We start from the raw sequence: 16,842 nt of genomic DNA, 5'->3' as shown, positions 1-16,842 counted from the left end.
CAAATTAGTAGAATATATGAAACTATCACTTTCGACGTATTATTTTTGCCTGCAAGAGACAAAAAAAAAAAATTGCCCGCCCTGTAGCTTTTGTTAAATTTTCTGAATTATACTCTCGAACAAAATCTGTTTTGATTTAAGAATATATGATGAAAGTTCAAGGTACTAATTTTTAGACTCTTATATTATAATTTGTTTGTCCCAAATTGATAAACAAAATTAGGATAAAAATAAATATCAAAAATGTATTAAATTATAATAACTGAGAATCTATAATTTGAAACGAACAAAAATTGAATGTGACTGTCAATTTGGCACAAAACGGGTAATTATGATAAATTACTTTATAATTTAAAAAATCCATAAAAAGTCTTCAATTTTTGATATTGTTGTCCAAAATTTATAACTTTCCTATGTTATTGTCAAAAGATTTATAATTATTGTATCTAAATTTAAATTAATATCGTAAAAATAATTCAAATATTTTAATTTTTAGATATTTTTAGATATAATTATTAGTACAAATATACAATTATTTAATTAATCATCATAATTATCGGTTCAAAACATTTTATTATATATACAATAAGGCTCTTTTGGAACCAAAGAAATGAGACGGCAGGACTTGGAGTTTATAAATGAGATGGAAGAGCAGCAGCCACAAATGGGAAATACTGCAGTACAGTGCAGCAACTAATAAATGGCTGCATTCAATCCAACTCTACAGCCCTTTTGTCCTTAGCAACCAGGAGAGAGGATACCACAGCCTCTCTCACTCAAGAACAAGGATTGGTTCCTGCTTTTTTAGCTTCTAATGGCTTTCAGGATTTCAGATTCTGTTTTCCTCTCCATGGTATTTCTATTCATTTATTCGTATAATATCTAAAGATTCTACTTTCCCATTTTGTTTCTGTTTTTTTATGGTGTTGGGTTTTTTGGTTGAGTTTCAGGGCACCCAACCACGGCCAATTAGGACTCAAAAAATTGCTGCCCCTAATTCTCTAGGTACTTTTCTTTCTTTCTTTTAATTAATTTGGACCAAATGTGGAGTTGGGTTTGTTTTATCTCTAGTTCAAGCTTCATGTGGTGTTGTTTTTCCTCCAATTTTGTTAATTTTCTCTCTGTGTCTGCTAAGATATTAGAAAAACATGGTGTGGACTCTTATATTTGAACTTTGTACATGGTGCCCAAAACTTATATTGGTCTGAGCAGTACTGTAATTTCACTCATGTGTAAAAGAACTCAGCTTCTTGACTTCATCAATTTACTTGCTCATCATTGTGATTATGGCACTTTCAAGTAGTAAATTCATCTGATGGACTGGTTCGTATTAGTATGTGTTCATCTTTGAATTCGGAAAAGGTGCAGGCTTCCTGTTTTTGTGGAGAGTCGCTGCTCGTATTATTCTCTCATTTGTTGTCATTGCCACATTCTAATTCTCTTTTTGGTGGCCAGGTATCTATCCCTTAACTTGGGAGAGGCTGCTTTTGAAGGGAGATAAAAGAAAAAATTGTTTGTTCTACTCGAGAAAAAGTAGACCTGTACAAGCTGTGGCCACGCCGGTAGCACCATCTTCAGCTGACAGTGCTGAGTACAGAAAACAGTTAGCAGAAAGTTATGGCTTTAGTCAAATTGGAGAACCACTTCCTGGAAATGTTACATTAAGGGAAATCATTGATACTCTGCCCAAAAAGGTGACTTATTTTTAGAGCTGAATCATACTTTTCATTTTCACTGCTTTTAAAATGGTTCAATTTGTTAATGTATTGCCACTCTGAGCATCCATGGAAATTCTGCTAGTACCAATAGTCGGTTAACAATTTTAAGTGGCACAAGAGTCCAAAAAGAAGTAGTTGCTTAAAAGTTTGTACCATGGATTAGCTGATAAATGAATGTAGCCGAATGTATGGCATTGGCATTTGATCAGAAGGGAGTATGGTGCTGAATAAGCTTCTCACTTGGAGCCAAATATTCAGTGCTACTGTGTTACTATGTCAAAACTATGATCAAACTTTTGTATGCCCAAGTGGGTTTCTTTCTTGGGGTGATCAGTGTATTATTCTGTCCTGTCCTGCGACATTACTTTAAAGTATTTGAGGGCTAATAACAACATCTTTGTGAAAAAAATGATGAAGCATAAGACCATCTCAAGATTTCCCTTCTCCAAAGTGCTGCTTCAATAGGATTATGTTGTAGCCCCTTTTGTTAACGTTTAACAACGCTTAGGCTTAGGCCCTTAATACTTTTGAGGGCTAACGACATCTTCATGCAAAAAAATTATGAAGCATAAGACTGCCCGTGGATTTCCCTTTTCTAAAATGCCGCTTCAATAGGTTTTTTCTGGTAGCCCCTTTTTTCACTTTTAACAAGGCTAATGCCCTGGATACTTTTGAATCAAAGAATTAAAGTTGATTACTTGACATTAATGACAGGAAATTACTGCTATTCAAATACTAATCTTTTTATTGTTGTTTTCTTCTTAAAAATTTTGGTCGTAAGGTTTTTGAGATTGACAATGTGAAAGCATGGAAGACAGTTATGATATCAGTCACTTCCTATGCTCTAGGGCTTTTTATGATTTCAAAGGCCCCATGGTATCTACTTCCTTTTGCTTGGGCGTGGACGGGGACTGCAGTTACTGGGGTTAGTCCATTCACATCTTTTTCTTTAGATATGTTGCTACTTCAGTCTTCTTTTTGTTACTTTTATGAGAGGATTTACGTCTTATTTAACATCCTCTCATCAGATATGCATCTTTGTTAACATTCTTATTTCGTTTTTGTTCCTTTATTAAGTTCTTCGTTATAGGGCATGATTGTGCTCACAAGTCTTTTTCAAAGAACAAATTTGTGGAAGACATAGTAGGAACTCTTGCTTTTCTGCCTCTAATATATCCATATGAGCCATGGAGATTTAAGCACGACAGGCATCATGCAAAAACAAACATGTTAGTAACACATTTTATTTCGTTTCTTCATTTCTGTAGAAGTAATTCCACTTCACGTGTCCTAATTGTGTAACTAGATATAAGCATCCTAATGAACTGGGGAGGAATATTTTATCAAAATTCAACAGTCCTGAACTGATGGAATAGTGGACGTGGCTTGTTTGTGTACTGATTCACAAAGTCCATACTCCACACTTCACATTCAGATTAGCTGAAATTGTTTGATCATTAATTTGAGATTCTGAATTCTTCGTTCTTATTTATAGGTTGTTTGAAGATACAGCATGGCAGCCTGTTTGGAAAGAGGAATTTGATTCATCCCCTTTGTTGCGTAAGGCAATTATATATGGATATGGCCCATTTAGGGCTTGGATGTCTATAGCTCACTGGTATACTGCTGATAATATAACATTTGTCTCAAGAACTACATTTTTTCTAACTACCTCATGTTCCTTCAATACTTCTCATTCATATCTTTTCAGCAGTTGCTTTTAAACTATGTTCAAATGTTGCTATTCACTTCAGTATATAACTGTTCCAAAATGAATCCAAACAGGTTGATCTGTCACTTTGACATAAAAAAGTTCCGACCCAATGAAGTTCAAAGAGTGAAGATAAGTCTGGCGTGTGTCTTTGCATTTATGGCGATAGGATGGCCATTAATCGTATATAAAACAGGGATCATGGGTTGGATCAAGTTCTGGCTGATGCCATGGTTAGGTTATCACTTTTGGGTAATGGTGCTGTCTTTTTTTTAGTTAAAATTTCATTCAGATTACTGGCTTGTTCCATCTCTACAGTGATTCTCAGGATCAAATCATTTTTCCTTTTGGTGTATTTGGCTCATATTCTATAGTGAAATGACACTAATATTTCACTATGAAGAATGTAATGTATGAGTTAATGTTGTTGATGTGATAACAATAATTTGAATTGCATCACAATGCTTTTCCTTAACTTCGTCCTTGTATTGCTCATTATCAAACTCTTTGATTTCTACGGTTTGCGTAGCTGTATGACTTATTGAATGAATTGCGTTTTTTCATCCTTGCATCTAATTATTATTCTTTTCCTTGTACTTTATAGATGAGTACTTTCACAATGGTGCATCATACAGCTCCTCATATTCCTTTTAAATCTTCGGACAAGTGGAATGCAGCTCAGGCCCAACTAAATGGAACTGTGCATTGCGGTTACCCTCGCTGGTAATAAGTTGTTTCTGCTTCCGTGTTTATTCTCTTCACAGTTCTGATCTTGAACAGACTTACGAAATATTCTTCAAAACGTTGTTATTAGAATTAGATAATGAATTTGTATTTGACAGCTCTTTCATTAGTCTGTTATTCTATTTGCATAAGAATTCACAGGTAATCTCTAAGCTGAGTAAAACAAGATATTCTAGTACTTCTTATCATAATGACCATAGATTAGGGAAATACAGAGCTGTAAACCAATTTGTGGTTGTTGGCCGAGATGAGACGCTTGATAGTGGGTGCTTATATATAAATACCTCTTACTAGCTTAACAAATCGAAAGAATATTGATTTTCTTCTTTGTTATTTGCAGGATTGAGATCCTCTGTCATAATATCAATGTGCACATACCCCATCACATTTCTTCAAAGATCCCGAGCTATAATCTACCTGCTGCTCATAAATCAATTCAAGAGAATTGGGGAAAGGTATGATCATTTTACTTCTCAAAATAAGAATTGAAGTTTCTATTTCTTTTCCGCTCTTTTTAATACTGAAAAGAAATAAGCAAAGTGAAGATCTAATCCCATCTCCCGCCACGGGAGGAAAAAAAATCATTAAGCTGTTATGATATTTAAACTCCTCCTTCCATGCTTGTAACAGTATTTAAACGAGGCTACGTGGAACTGGCGATTGATGAAGACGATAATGACATTGTGTCATGTCTATGACGAGGAAGAAAATTATGTTGCATTCAATAAGCTTGCACCTGAAGACTCTCAACCAATTGAATTTCTAAAAAGAGTGATGCCTGATTACGCTTGAATTTACCCGATTATTCGGTTAAGAGCTTTTTGTTTCCCTAAATTATCCATTATCCTTTATTTCTTAGGTCAAATTAGGTTTGAATTAGGTCTCAACCGGAAAATCCGTGTTTCACTGTGAATTTTCAATTCCTTACATGTACTGCAAATTTTTTGATAGAGAGGACAATAATCTGAATGAAGCTTCCTGGAAGTTTATGCAATTTCTTTTTATTATTATTTTTAATATATAGTTCTTGTATTAGACAAAAATTGTACCTGCAAAATGGGACCTATTCATATGATTATATTCTGCATAAATTTCATATTATGGATCTTGTTAATTGTCAGTAATAACATGCACACAAGCTTACAGTGTCTTTTTATATGACTCACAAGCATCAAAATTAGGAAAATACCTATACTGACTAAAATTACTGAAATATTTGTTTATCTTTTTTTTTTCTTGTGAACTGTTCAGATTTGTGAAACCATCTTCTGTCAGAAAAAAAAAAACTGTTCAGATTTGTTTCTGTCTTTGCAGAAACATATGTCTCACTGACACCAAAGATCAGTCATGACAATTGCCAACTTAGATTATGCTCCAAATATTAAAAAATAAGTTAATTAAAGACCTAATTATCTAAAACATGTCACCTTTTCCATTTTTTTCATTTACATCACAAACATAAAAAAACCTCAAGTTCATCCTTTTTTATATTTTCAATTACAGTTGTATTTATTTTTTGAAATTTGAGTTTTTTATTTTATTTTGAAAAAGTTTCAAACATCGTTCATATTTGCCAGAGTCTCAAATTTTTAGTATTTTTTAAAATATTGATGGTTTATATAGACTAAATGACAAATATGAAAGATAAATATTAACTAAAAAAATTAGAAAAAATGAGGTTTTTGAATGATTAAACCTTAATTAAATATAGACTCCTCATATTTTCCATTTTAAAAAAAACACTTTAACAGAAGCTAAAGGTAAAGTTTGGCATTCTTTGTCTCTCTTTTTTTCCAGTGCATCTTTTTCTTTTTAAATGATAAATGAAATACAGAGAGACTAATGGGTCAAATGGTTGAAGCTTGCCCATGGAGCTGTGTCTCCAACTAGACATATTTATATGGATTTGTTCAAGTTTTCAAAATTCATGTAAAACATCAACAAAAGGTTAATTTAGCATCATTTGGTATTGAAAAATATAAACAATTATTTGGAAAATTTAAGGGCAGGTTCAATTTCAAGAATAGCAGAAAGCAAATATAAAAAGGTAATGTGCTTATGAGTAGGCTGTAAAGAAGTATAGTCAAGTTGGGTAGTGAAAAAATTGAGATTGATTCATTCATTTTCAAGTCGAGTTTCGAGTTTATACATCAAGTGTTTCTCGAGCTCGTTAAAAGTTCACAAATTTAATAATTTCAATCGAGTTTTATTTTTATTTAGTAAATTTAATCCAAACTAAATGATTCAGCAATTTAATAAAAACTTTAATAGTACTATATATTTCTTTATACAAATAGATTTTAAATAATTCATCATATATTTACTTCTTAATAAAAACATGTAAACTAAATATTTATAGTTTAAAACTTAAAATAATAAATGTATCAAATTAGCATATAAATATATGAAGTTTATTCGCGAGCTTTCAAGTCGAGTATCACTAAAATTGAAATTGACTCGTTTATTAAACAAACTTTAAAAATTTGAGTTCGAATTAGTTTTATCGAACCGAGAGTAGTTTGTGAGCAAGATTGAATCGCTCACACGGGTGTGCAAAAAGTCAAAAGAAACCAAATAACCGAACCTAACCAACAAATTTGGATTGTGTCTATTTTTTCAGTACTGGAAGTAAACAAAATTCAGTTCACTTTTGACACAAACCGAACTAAAATAACCGAATTGAATCAATATATCAAACAAACCGACTGATTTTGTTCGATTTGAAATATCTAAGATTTTTACAAAATTAGTCATTTTTGTTTTCTCATAAAAAAAATCAAAATTTCAGCTCGGTTTGAACCAAATACACACCTCTAAATGTGTGTATTAATCATTAGCATGTTTGGTGCACTGGAAAAGCTTATTGGCATAAAAAGCTAGGTCTTACTTACTCCATGTAATTCTGTTTAGAGCAGTTAAATAGCTGCTTCATCAACTGCTCTCACATGCAAAAAAGTATCTCTCACTCTCTCTCACACAAATTCATATATAAAACTAAAAAAGTACTGCACTTCCTTCTATAGAGCTTATTTAGTATGAATTTGTTTCGTATATAATATTTAGAAATTCAATAATGCAGAAACAAAAAGATACTTCTTGAATTAGTTTTGTAAGATTTGATACAAATAGATGTAACACTTAAAATACAATTCTGCAGTCTCAGATTCCTAAGTGGGAAAAAGGGTGAAAAGTTGGATTTAGTTGATGTGGGTATACTCATCTAACAGATTTGGTGTACCAGAAAATTAAAAAAAGGTTATCAAATTCCATTATGATAACACTAAAATGAAAGCAAACTCTGAAAATAAAGCAAATTATCCAACTTTATGCAGCAAGTGAAACTGCCTCAAATTATATATGTTTGTTATTAAAGCATTACAGTGGATGAAACTGTTCACATGCCAACATCATCTCTCTCTGTCACTCCTCTCTCAACAAGTAAACCATGTTGTGCAAACACGGAACGCTAAACTGAAAACGTTGAAATGGCGAAATGACATTTCTTATAAAATAAGTTATAAATAATAACGTTTTAGAGTTTCATAAGTGTTTCAGAAGCGGAAATGAAAAGTCGAAATATAGGACTTGGTAAGTTTTTGTGCAACATAGCGTGTAAATCAATAGACGTTGGATTCAATATTTCATGATATTATAAACTAATGAGATGCTTAAGCAATTATGCATCATTGACATAAAAATCAAAAAAAAAATCCTCTACTTTAGTTTAGTTTGAAGCAATCAGTTCATTTCTATAACAATGGGAAAATCCCATACAACTCATTGCTCTAAATCAAATGGCAGTCAACTTAAAAGCTATATACAGACACAACACACTTTCAATACCTATCTATGTTTCATTAACCTAAAAGTTTACTCAGACAATTATCTTCTATCTTCTATAATCTATAAGAGAAAATATGTGGCAAAAGGTTAATACAAAAATGTAAGAAACACTAACTGCAAAAACCAAGCACACCTTATAAGCTGAATCATATAATTGGTGGAGGTGGAGTCTCCCAAATATCAAACACATTTTCCTCACTATGAAGTGCAAAGAGTCGATCCCCACCGATTGAAAAATCGCAAATTGAACCTCCATAACTCCGCCGAAGCCTAGATGTCAAAACACAGTCAGGGCCACAGAACACAGAAATGCAATCATCCATTGACGAAAACAACTGCCCTTCATGTAATGCCAGTTTCGGATAACACGGTTCATCGGGCATTTTCCCCTTCATCAATCGACTCCTCGAGCTCCATCTCACACTTCCTCCACTAATCCTCAAATCCATGAACCCTAAATCCTCATACTCATTCACTACACAGACAGCATTACAATCCTCCATGGCTATAGCGTCACGAACGCGTTTCTCATCGACAGTTATTGGGGCACCAATATCAGACCAAGACCAAACCATAGTCTTTGCTCTAAAATCTAACAAACTAATATAACAATTATCTTTTCTAGGAAACAAAGTAGCAACCAATAAACAATTACTTCCATTCAACCATTGTAATTTATCCGCATCGCCTAATGACCAACCCGGAGTTTCATAAAAGAAATCTATCTGTTTACCAGTGATTTGATCCCAAACTCCAATACCATATTCATTACTCCTGCCTCTACAACTACTAAAAATTCTATAATCTGAACTAGTACTTAAAGCTCCAGCTGTATAACTCTTGAATTGATTTTCATGGCAAACCTGAAATTTATACCTCAACTCACCACTACTCTTACTAAACAATCCCATACCTCCATCCCCTCGGCCTAATCTTTCACAAGCACTAACAATTACATTTTCAGAGTCAACCCAACCAACATCATTAACTCTTTGATAATCAAGATTAATAGGTGGGTGTTCTTCCATCATCCAATCATACACATGAACCATACTACCATGAGCTACACAGCACCCGCCATCCGGGCCAGCACGAATGGCCGTGCCGTCCCCCGGCGCCCGGCCCGTGACGGACCGGGCATGGCGGAGCTTATTACCATCAAATGAGCCCCATTTGGCTGATCTTACATGGTCTAAGAGGCCATAAAATGAGGCCTCTCGGTATACCATTCTCTCGGGGACATGAGAAGGGATGTGAAGATCACCTGTGCGGAGGAGATCAAGGAGGACTCCGAAACAATCAGGGTTTCTGTCGATGAAGAATTCACTAGCAGTGTCGTTGATTGATTGTTTTAGCGACCAATTATCATCAAATAATGCACCGAAAAATGAGTTTCTTCCAGCGTTGGCTAATGTTGTTGATGTTGTTTCGAAGATTCTACCTCCTATATTGAATCTAACTCTGTCTTTTGGGATTTTCATTGGTAATTTTCCAGAAAAATTGGAGGGAATTATGGGATTGTGTTTTTTTTTTTTGGTTTGATATTAATTAAACCCAAAAATAGATAATAAAATCACAAAAACAACATCGTCATCATAATAGAATTTGAACACGAAGCTGATAAAGAACGAAACTTTTCAAGTCTGATTGTTGAACAAAGAAGTCAACGACATGGTTTTCTTATTGGCTAACAAAACAGAGTATGGAGATGGATCAAAAAAAGAACCAAATTTTGATGAAAATGGAAGAAATTAAGATCTGGGTTTTTAAAAAGGTTAGGTTTAAGGAGATGGGTTTTGAATTTTAAGGAAAATTAACAGGGGGAAATGAGAGAATCTGTAGCTGTTGAAATTTAAATAAATGGACTCTTTTTTATATACAGATAATAATAAGATGTTTTTCTTTCGCTTACTTTTGTAAATTTTTATTTCTCTCTTTTATATTTTCCACGTCTAAGTCTTTAATAGCATAAATCAATTGACCAACCAAATAGTTGATCTTTAAACATGTAATAAAATATAATAAGTGGGCTCCATTTCAGTTTTTTGGTTCCCTCCGTTTGTTTCAACCGTTGAATCTCAGATGACGTGGTGTTGTAAATAATCTAACGGTGGACATGTGATGGTTCATGATTTATAATGAACCTTACTCATTTGGTATGGTGAGTTATCATCATCCCTCATATTGCTCAAAAAAAAAAATTACTATAGTATATGAATGAGCTACTTTGAAAGAAAAAAAAAAATGAGCTACCGTTTAAATTGTACGCGTTAAGAAGTGTTATGCAATTTATTTAGTTTTTTATCATAAGCTAAATTTTCCATTAAAATTAACAACAAAAATACATAAATGAACAGCTTATCTACATATTTGAGAGAATTATTTTATAAAATGTGAGAACTGCAAAGGCAATCATCAATAAGGGTTTATCAAACTATTAAATAGGTCAATATATTTATCGTTCAAACGTTGAAAGTACAATTATAAAACCGCCCTATTCTTAAAATTTCAAGTTTTTCAAGTTTTATCTTCAACATGTGTTTGCACCGGCTCAGAAGTTAGCTGGTAGACTTAAAGTATGACGCGGCTAATAACTGGGTAAAATGATGAATGGGCTCGCATGGGATTTTAGCCCAATAAGAGTTGTATTTATTTTAATTTATTTATTTATTTATGTATTTTTATTTTTAATTAGGAGATTTAATCTCATTAGAATTAGAATTGTTGATTAGGGTTTGTTCCCTATAAATAGTTAGGGTCATTGTATTATTATTTTTATCAACACATCATTAATCAAAAAATCAAAGTTCAGACTTTTTATCCTCGATCTCCAGATTGAATCTTAGTTTAGGAGTAGAATTAATATTAATCTCGCTTGTATACCAGGATTCCCAGATTAATATTGTTAGTTTAATCGAACGGCGAAAACGTCACAATTTGGGTTACTTACTTAGATTCGGATTATGTCACTTGAATCAAGATTACGTCATTCAGATTTTGTTTACCTCGTCTAGGATCACCCCGGTTATAGCATCAATACCTAAAGTTACCCAATTATAAATTTAAAGAATTGAGCGTCGGTGAAAACCTCGCGAACAACATGAATCCAAAGATTATATCTAATGAAACATAAGCACAAACATCAAAAAAACATATTAAAAAAACCCACCAAAATTCTTAAAAAATTTACTTTTAAAATTGAGAATTTAGATCTGGTCCGACTCAATAAATAAATAAGAAGAACTCATTACAAAGGTAAACACTAGTTAAAATTAAAAGTCAAAATCACTTCTTTCAAATTACGGTTCTTCAACTATTTAAAATAAGAGGATATTTCAAGTAAGTAGTTAGATTGAACAATAATTAAATAAGATTTATTTAAAAAAATGAGTGAATTAGATTACAGGATGGAGGAGGTGTGTTTTTTGGCCAAAGGCCAAACCCACCTTCTAAAAATTATAATTTTTAGTTTGTGGTTTTTTAGAGAGAAAAGATATATTTTCTTTTAGAGAGATGAGAGTGTTAATCGTTTGATGCTAAAATCGCTCCTCCCTTAATAATAAACAAAATACATATAAAAAAATTAATTTTAATTTAATACATTTTTTTCTTATATTTTTTATTTTATTTTTAATGATATTAAAATATTCTCCCCCCATTTCATGTAAAAAGTCTCATTTTTTAACTTAGAGTGTCCCATTGTATTGTTGAATGAAATGACGTGTCATGTTGATATTTTTTATTGATGTTGACCGTAAAAGTCGCTTGATATTTTTTAATTTGTATTGTTTATATATACGCAATTTAGTACATACAACTCAAATAGTTTCATAAAATTTCATATAAATTTATAGAATTTAATTTCTTTTAGTTTCTTATAGTTTTATATAGTTTTACAAAATTTTACAGTTTCATTTGGTTTGAAAAACAATTTGTAGTTATAAAAGTTGATTCCAACTAGTTTCGCGATGTATCCAACAATTTTAATTTATTTCAAACAGCTTCATATAAATCCACATAAGTTAATTATAATTTAGTTTCACATGTTTTCATGCAGTTTAAAAATTTATGTAACTTCACTTCATTTTTGAATTTTTTTGTATGAATTTACATAAATTAATTCTAATTATTTCCATGCAGTTTTGCATATATTTTACATTGTTTAATAAAATTTAATATGGTTAATTTAATATGGTTTCATAAAGAAATGGGTTCATGAAGATATTATAAGTGGTTAGTATATGGTTCCGATTAGCTCGGCGCGTCTTTCTCCTATCGAGAGAAGTGTTTATATAAGGGAGGATGTTCTTCCTAAAAAACACATAAGGGTTTTTAGGAGATTTCTTCGTCAGGAAAAATGCTTGATCTTTTGGACTGGGTTGAGGGGTAAAGACCTCCCCAACTTTCTAATCCCGACATTTGACCCCTCAAACATGAGAGTGATGAATATTTACTCACATAGCTTGTTTGCATAGTCTCGCTGTAATTTTTTTCTTGCTTTCTTAATTTTCTTGCTTTTATATTGTTCCTGATGATTTCTACTTTCTTTTCTTCTAGTTTATGCAAGGGATCCTTGTTTTAGACGCACGCTGGCATTGCGGCTATCGAAGAGTTAGAGAGTTTGAAAAACTCATGTGTTGAGTTGGAAGCCGAGAGGACTAGGCTGCAGACCTCGTTTAAGGAGCATGACTTAATAGGACTATGTGATAACCGGTGCCGATTTTATAGCAAATTAAGTTTGTGATTTATACAGAATTGTATTAGTTATCGATTGCGACAAGCTGTATGGTAAAGGCGACAACCCAAAATCTAAGAGACGACTTAGATTTTCAAAGGAAGAGATCTGAGGCTATAGCCTAAATGCTCAATCAAATCTGTCGGGTGATAGAAGTATGGATTTTTAAAGTAAATAATCCTTAGATGAGTTTTTAAATAATATATAAACTACATCGCCTTTTATTTTAAATGTATGAAACATATTCATATGTTTTTTAAAATTAATACATTGTCTGAGGGGTTAAATAGGTAAAAAAAAGTAGTTTAGATGTTTATCGGAAAAAACACTTAGTTAAGGGATTAAATATAATAATTTAGTTTGAGGGGTTAAACAGAACAAAAAAAAATAGTTAAGAGGCTCAATGGAACAAAAAATTAGTTTATAGGTTACATGGAACAAGTGGTAAAGTTTAAGGGTTAAATAGAAAAAAAAAATAAGAGGTTCAATCTATACTATATATAAAAGCACGGATGAGGGGGGGACAAGCAAATTTACTGAATAATCCTTTTCAGCTTACTACTAAATAAAGGTTTTATAGTCATTAACTAATTATTTATTTAATTAATTACTATTGTAATTAAAGTTCTACTTTGAATAGGTAGTTAAATTATCTCCAGTTTGATTTTTAGTATGTAGAAAATAACTAAATTGTCTTCAAATTAGAAGGAATACCTATCTTTTAGTTTGATTGAACTATAAAATTAAAATACTGTATTTGTTCAATATAGTATTATTTAAATTTCTATCTTATTATTTTTGAAAATATTATTAATAAAATTAAATTAATTATTTAATTATGGTTATTATAAACCAAAAGAAGAATAAATTCAGTATGGAAAAAAAATTAATAACCGAATATATTATATTTATCTATACTATATATAAAAGCACGGATAGGGGGGGGGGGGGCAGACAAATTTACAGAATAATCATTTTCAGCTTACTACTAAATAAAGGTTTTATAATTATTAACTAATTAATTATTTAATTAATCACTATTGTAATTAAAGTCCTAATCAGAATAGTTAGCTAAATTATCTCCAATTTAGTTTTTAGTATGTAGAAAATAACTAAATTGTCTCCAAATTAGTAGGAATACCTATCTTTTAGTTTGATTGAACTATAAAATTAAAATACTGTATTTGGTCAATATAATATTATTTAAATTTCTATCTTATTATTTTTAAAGATATTATTAATAAAATTAAGTTAATTATTTAATTATGGTTATTATAAAATCAAAAGAAGAATAAATTCAGTATGGAAAATTTTTTAAATAACCGAATATATTATATTTACTTTTACAAAATTTTTTAACTAATTTAATATTAATTATAAATAAAAAATTGATATAATTATAATAAATTTGCTAATATGTTCATTGACGAGTTACGTTACGAGCCACGTGCATAGAACGTAATGCGAAACTAGTAGAATAAAAAATAGTTTAGAGGTCACATAGAATAAAGTGGTAAAATATAGGGGTTAAATAATATATTAAGCCATAAAAAAAAGTAAATCATGAAGGGTGGCGGTTTTTCCAGATCAACAATTTATAAGGACAGAGCAACTTTTAAATATTGGACATTATTATCTCTCTATTAATTAGCATTCATTTATTTCTTTTGACTATTCTTTTAATTTTTAAATTAGCCTTATTTGAATAAAACACTTAAGCTTGAATACTTTTTTCATATTAATTTTTCTTTTTTTAATTGAAACCACGCCTTTTAATAAACCTGTAAATTAACTTTCCGACGGCATATTTTTGGACTTTTTATGGCCTTGATAATAAAATAATGAATAAAAACGCAATACCACTATCAATATATATCACTTGCACTCAACATTGTTAGACAAATGCAAGATATATCACTGCCAATGTAAATTTCACTTGCACTTGATTTTGCCACTACCATAGAAAGTTTTCTTAACATCACAATTTTATTATTTAATTTGAACAAATTAATCTGAGTAATAATCAACATAGAAAAACGAGAATATTTGACACCCATAAGAAAAAATTATGTGAGAAGATGTATTGATTTTTTTTTAAAAAATAATCATTACCTGACCGATAGTGTTGTTAAGAAAATTAATTTTGCAGGTCTATCAAGTTCGATTAAAAAGAAAGAAATCGATATAGAATAAGTATTCAGATTTAATTTAAGTGTTTTATTTATTATCAAATAAGGCTAATTTAGGAATTAAAGAATAGTAAAAAAAATGAATGTCTAATTAGTAAAGAGATAATAATGTCCAATATTTTAAAGTTGCTCTGATCCTAGGGTTTTTGATATTTGGGTGCCTCATAGGCACCCAAATTTCCATTGTTGTGCCTTTTTTGGAATTAATTCTAAAAGAGTGCCTGGACCCACATGTTCCGCATTCTAGAAATGCGGAACATGTGGGGTTCCGCATTCCTAGAATGCGGAACACCACTAATTTGGGTCAAAATTAATGGTGTTCCGCATTCTAAGAATGTGGAACCCCACTGTAATACCCCAAAGTATTTGAAGATAATTAAGTCGTGCCACGTGTCGAGATTTTCGATAAATTAAATTAAGGAGAATTTAATTCAATTATATCGGAAATTCAGAATAAAAATTTAACGAGTCAATTAGCGGGATTTAAGGAATTAAATTTGAAAAGTTGGATGTGGAGATATTTTGGGGCTAAATTGTAAATTTTGAAAAGTTTAGGGGCTAAAGTGCAAATTAGCCAATTAAGCCCGAAAATAGTAATTGGAGGATTTTCGATGAAAATCTATATTTTAAGTTAGTATTATTTATTCGGAGATAAATAATACGTATTTGAATTAATAGAAAGATTAATTAAATAGGTTTTGGATTAAATTGAAACTTTTGAAAAGTTTAAAGGACCAAATGGCAAGTTAGCCATTATATATATAATTCATACCTTCAGAATGAAGGTTACAGAACCTTCATCACCTTCATCTCCTTTCTTCGTTTCAAACGGCGATAACGTACGGTTCGTCGCGCGGTTTCCGTTTCTCGTCCGTTTTCGACGTTTTATAACTCCAAACGGTCGTATTTTGACGAGTAATCACGGTAAGTTTGACGTTTTATCGTTTAAACGAATATATTTTGAGTTATATCTATTCAAAGTTTTAGGCCACGAAACGATTTTATCGTTTTATCGAGTTTAAGATTGATATATAGTGTTTTGAGCTTAGAATACGCGTTTTGGTTGAGTTTGGAGCGTTTTTACGTATATAGCAGGTCGGAAACCCCGGAAATCAATTCCGGGGGATCGTGCACGACAGTACACGATCGTGTACTTGTGGTACACGAACGTGTACCATCAATGGTACACGAACGTGTACCTCCCTGAACGAGCGTGCACCCTCTGATTCTCGCACCCTGAATCTTCGTACCTCGATTGAATTAATGGAATTCACGTATTGAATCGGAAATCGAATAGTAGTTAACCTAATGAGGTTATAAGAAGATTGAATTAGAAGTAAATTGCGATCCGTAAACGAGTTTGATATCGTTTAATGGGATATGCGTGAGAAGCACGACGATTAATGAAAGTAAAACGTGTCGAGTCTCGAGTCTAGAGTCAATCTTAGAATAGGATTCTGATGTGAGTCAAATGTTTTGAAATTGTTTTAGATCCAGCAAGGCAAGAAGGAGCTGGACCAGGAGCTCGGGAAGCTTGACGTTCTAAAGCCCCGACGTATTTTTGGATAAGCGTTTTCTGTGAGTTTATGCAATTTGCTTTTAAAGTATTTATTTAAGCAAATGTTTTATATTGTTTTATGTTTGCTTTACATGATTGCGATGCGAATTCTTTTTATGAATTGCATATGCTTGATTTGAAACCAGTATTGATCCGATGGAACGTGCTACCTATTGAGCGACAATAGGACTGTGTGATCACCGGTTTTGATTTGATACAACTGTGAATATGATTAAGTACATGAATTCTGAAGGTAGATGTACGATCGTGATACGAGAGTGAACTCAGTTACAGTGTAACCTGAGCCCCGTATCTAGTGGGTTAGTCCCACCACTGGGATCAAG

General features: G+C 31.8%; 2 protein-coding genes across 3 annotated transcripts; one reads left to right on the top strand and one right to left on the bottom strand.

Moving 5' to 3' along the window:
* Positions 1-650: 650 nt before the first annotated feature.
* LOC126664899 (omega-6 fatty acid desaturase, chloroplastic) lies at positions 651-5,167 on the top strand. 2 transcript variants are annotated; one of them, XM_050357514.2, is made up of 10 exons: positions 651-853; positions 945-1,005; positions 1,456-1,694; positions 2,500-2,643; positions 2,796-2,947; positions 3,214-3,336; positions 3,504-3,681; positions 4,034-4,152; positions 4,514-4,628; positions 4,804-5,167. In XM_050357514.2, exons 1-10 carry the CDS (start codon positions 815-817, stop codon positions 4,963-4,965), a joined length of 1,332 nt encoding a protein of 443 aa, XP_050213471.1. In that variant the 5' UTR covers positions 651-814; the 3' UTR covers positions 4,966-5,167. The 2 variants fall into 2 exon arrangements, with proteins under 2 accessions (XP_050213471.1, XP_050213472.1); XM_050357515.2 differs by having other exon boundaries at positions 652-853; positions 951-1,005.
* A 2,704-nt stretch (positions 5,168-7,871) lies between these two features.
* On the bottom strand, positions 7,872-9,923 carry LOC126666299 (BTB/POZ domain-containing protein At2g24240-like). The gene has a single exon (XM_050359314.2). It carries the CDS (start codon positions 9,495-9,497, stop codon positions 8,163-8,165), a length of 1,335 nt encoding a protein of 444 aa, XP_050215271.1. The 5' UTR covers positions 9,498-9,923; the 3' UTR covers positions 7,872-8,162.
* Between the last annotated feature and the right edge of the window lie 6,919 nt (positions 9,924-16,842).

The sequence above is a fragment of the Mercurialis annua genome, linkage group LG1-X (assembly GCF_937616625.2).
Source record: "Mercurialis annua linkage group LG1-X, ddMerAnnu1.2, whole genome shotgun sequence".
Lineage (NCBI taxonomy): Eukaryota > Viridiplantae > Streptophyta > Magnoliopsida > Malpighiales > Euphorbiaceae > Mercurialis > Mercurialis annua.
This window is presented reverse-complemented; position numbering and strand designations above follow the sequence as displayed.

What these genes read in the sequence shown, in the direction of transcription:
- LOC126664899 (XM_050357514.2), top strand. Translation starts at nt 815, where the DNA reads ATGGCTTTCAGGATTTCAGATTCTGTTTTCCTCTCCATG. An exon ending in ATTCTGTTTTCCTCTCCATG is followed by an intron (nt 854 to 944) that starts GTATTTCTATTC and finishes TTTTTGGTTGAG; the next exon opens with TTTCAGGGCACCCAACCACG. An exon ending in CGGGGACTGCAGTTACTGGG is followed by an intron (nt 2,644 to 2,795) that starts GTTAGTCCATTC and finishes TCCTTTATTAAG; the next exon opens with TTCTTCGTTATAGGGCATGA.
- LOC126666299 (XM_050359314.2), bottom strand. Translation starts at nt 9,497, where the DNA reads ATGAAAATCCCAAAAGACAGAGTTAGATTCAATATAGGAGGTAGAATC.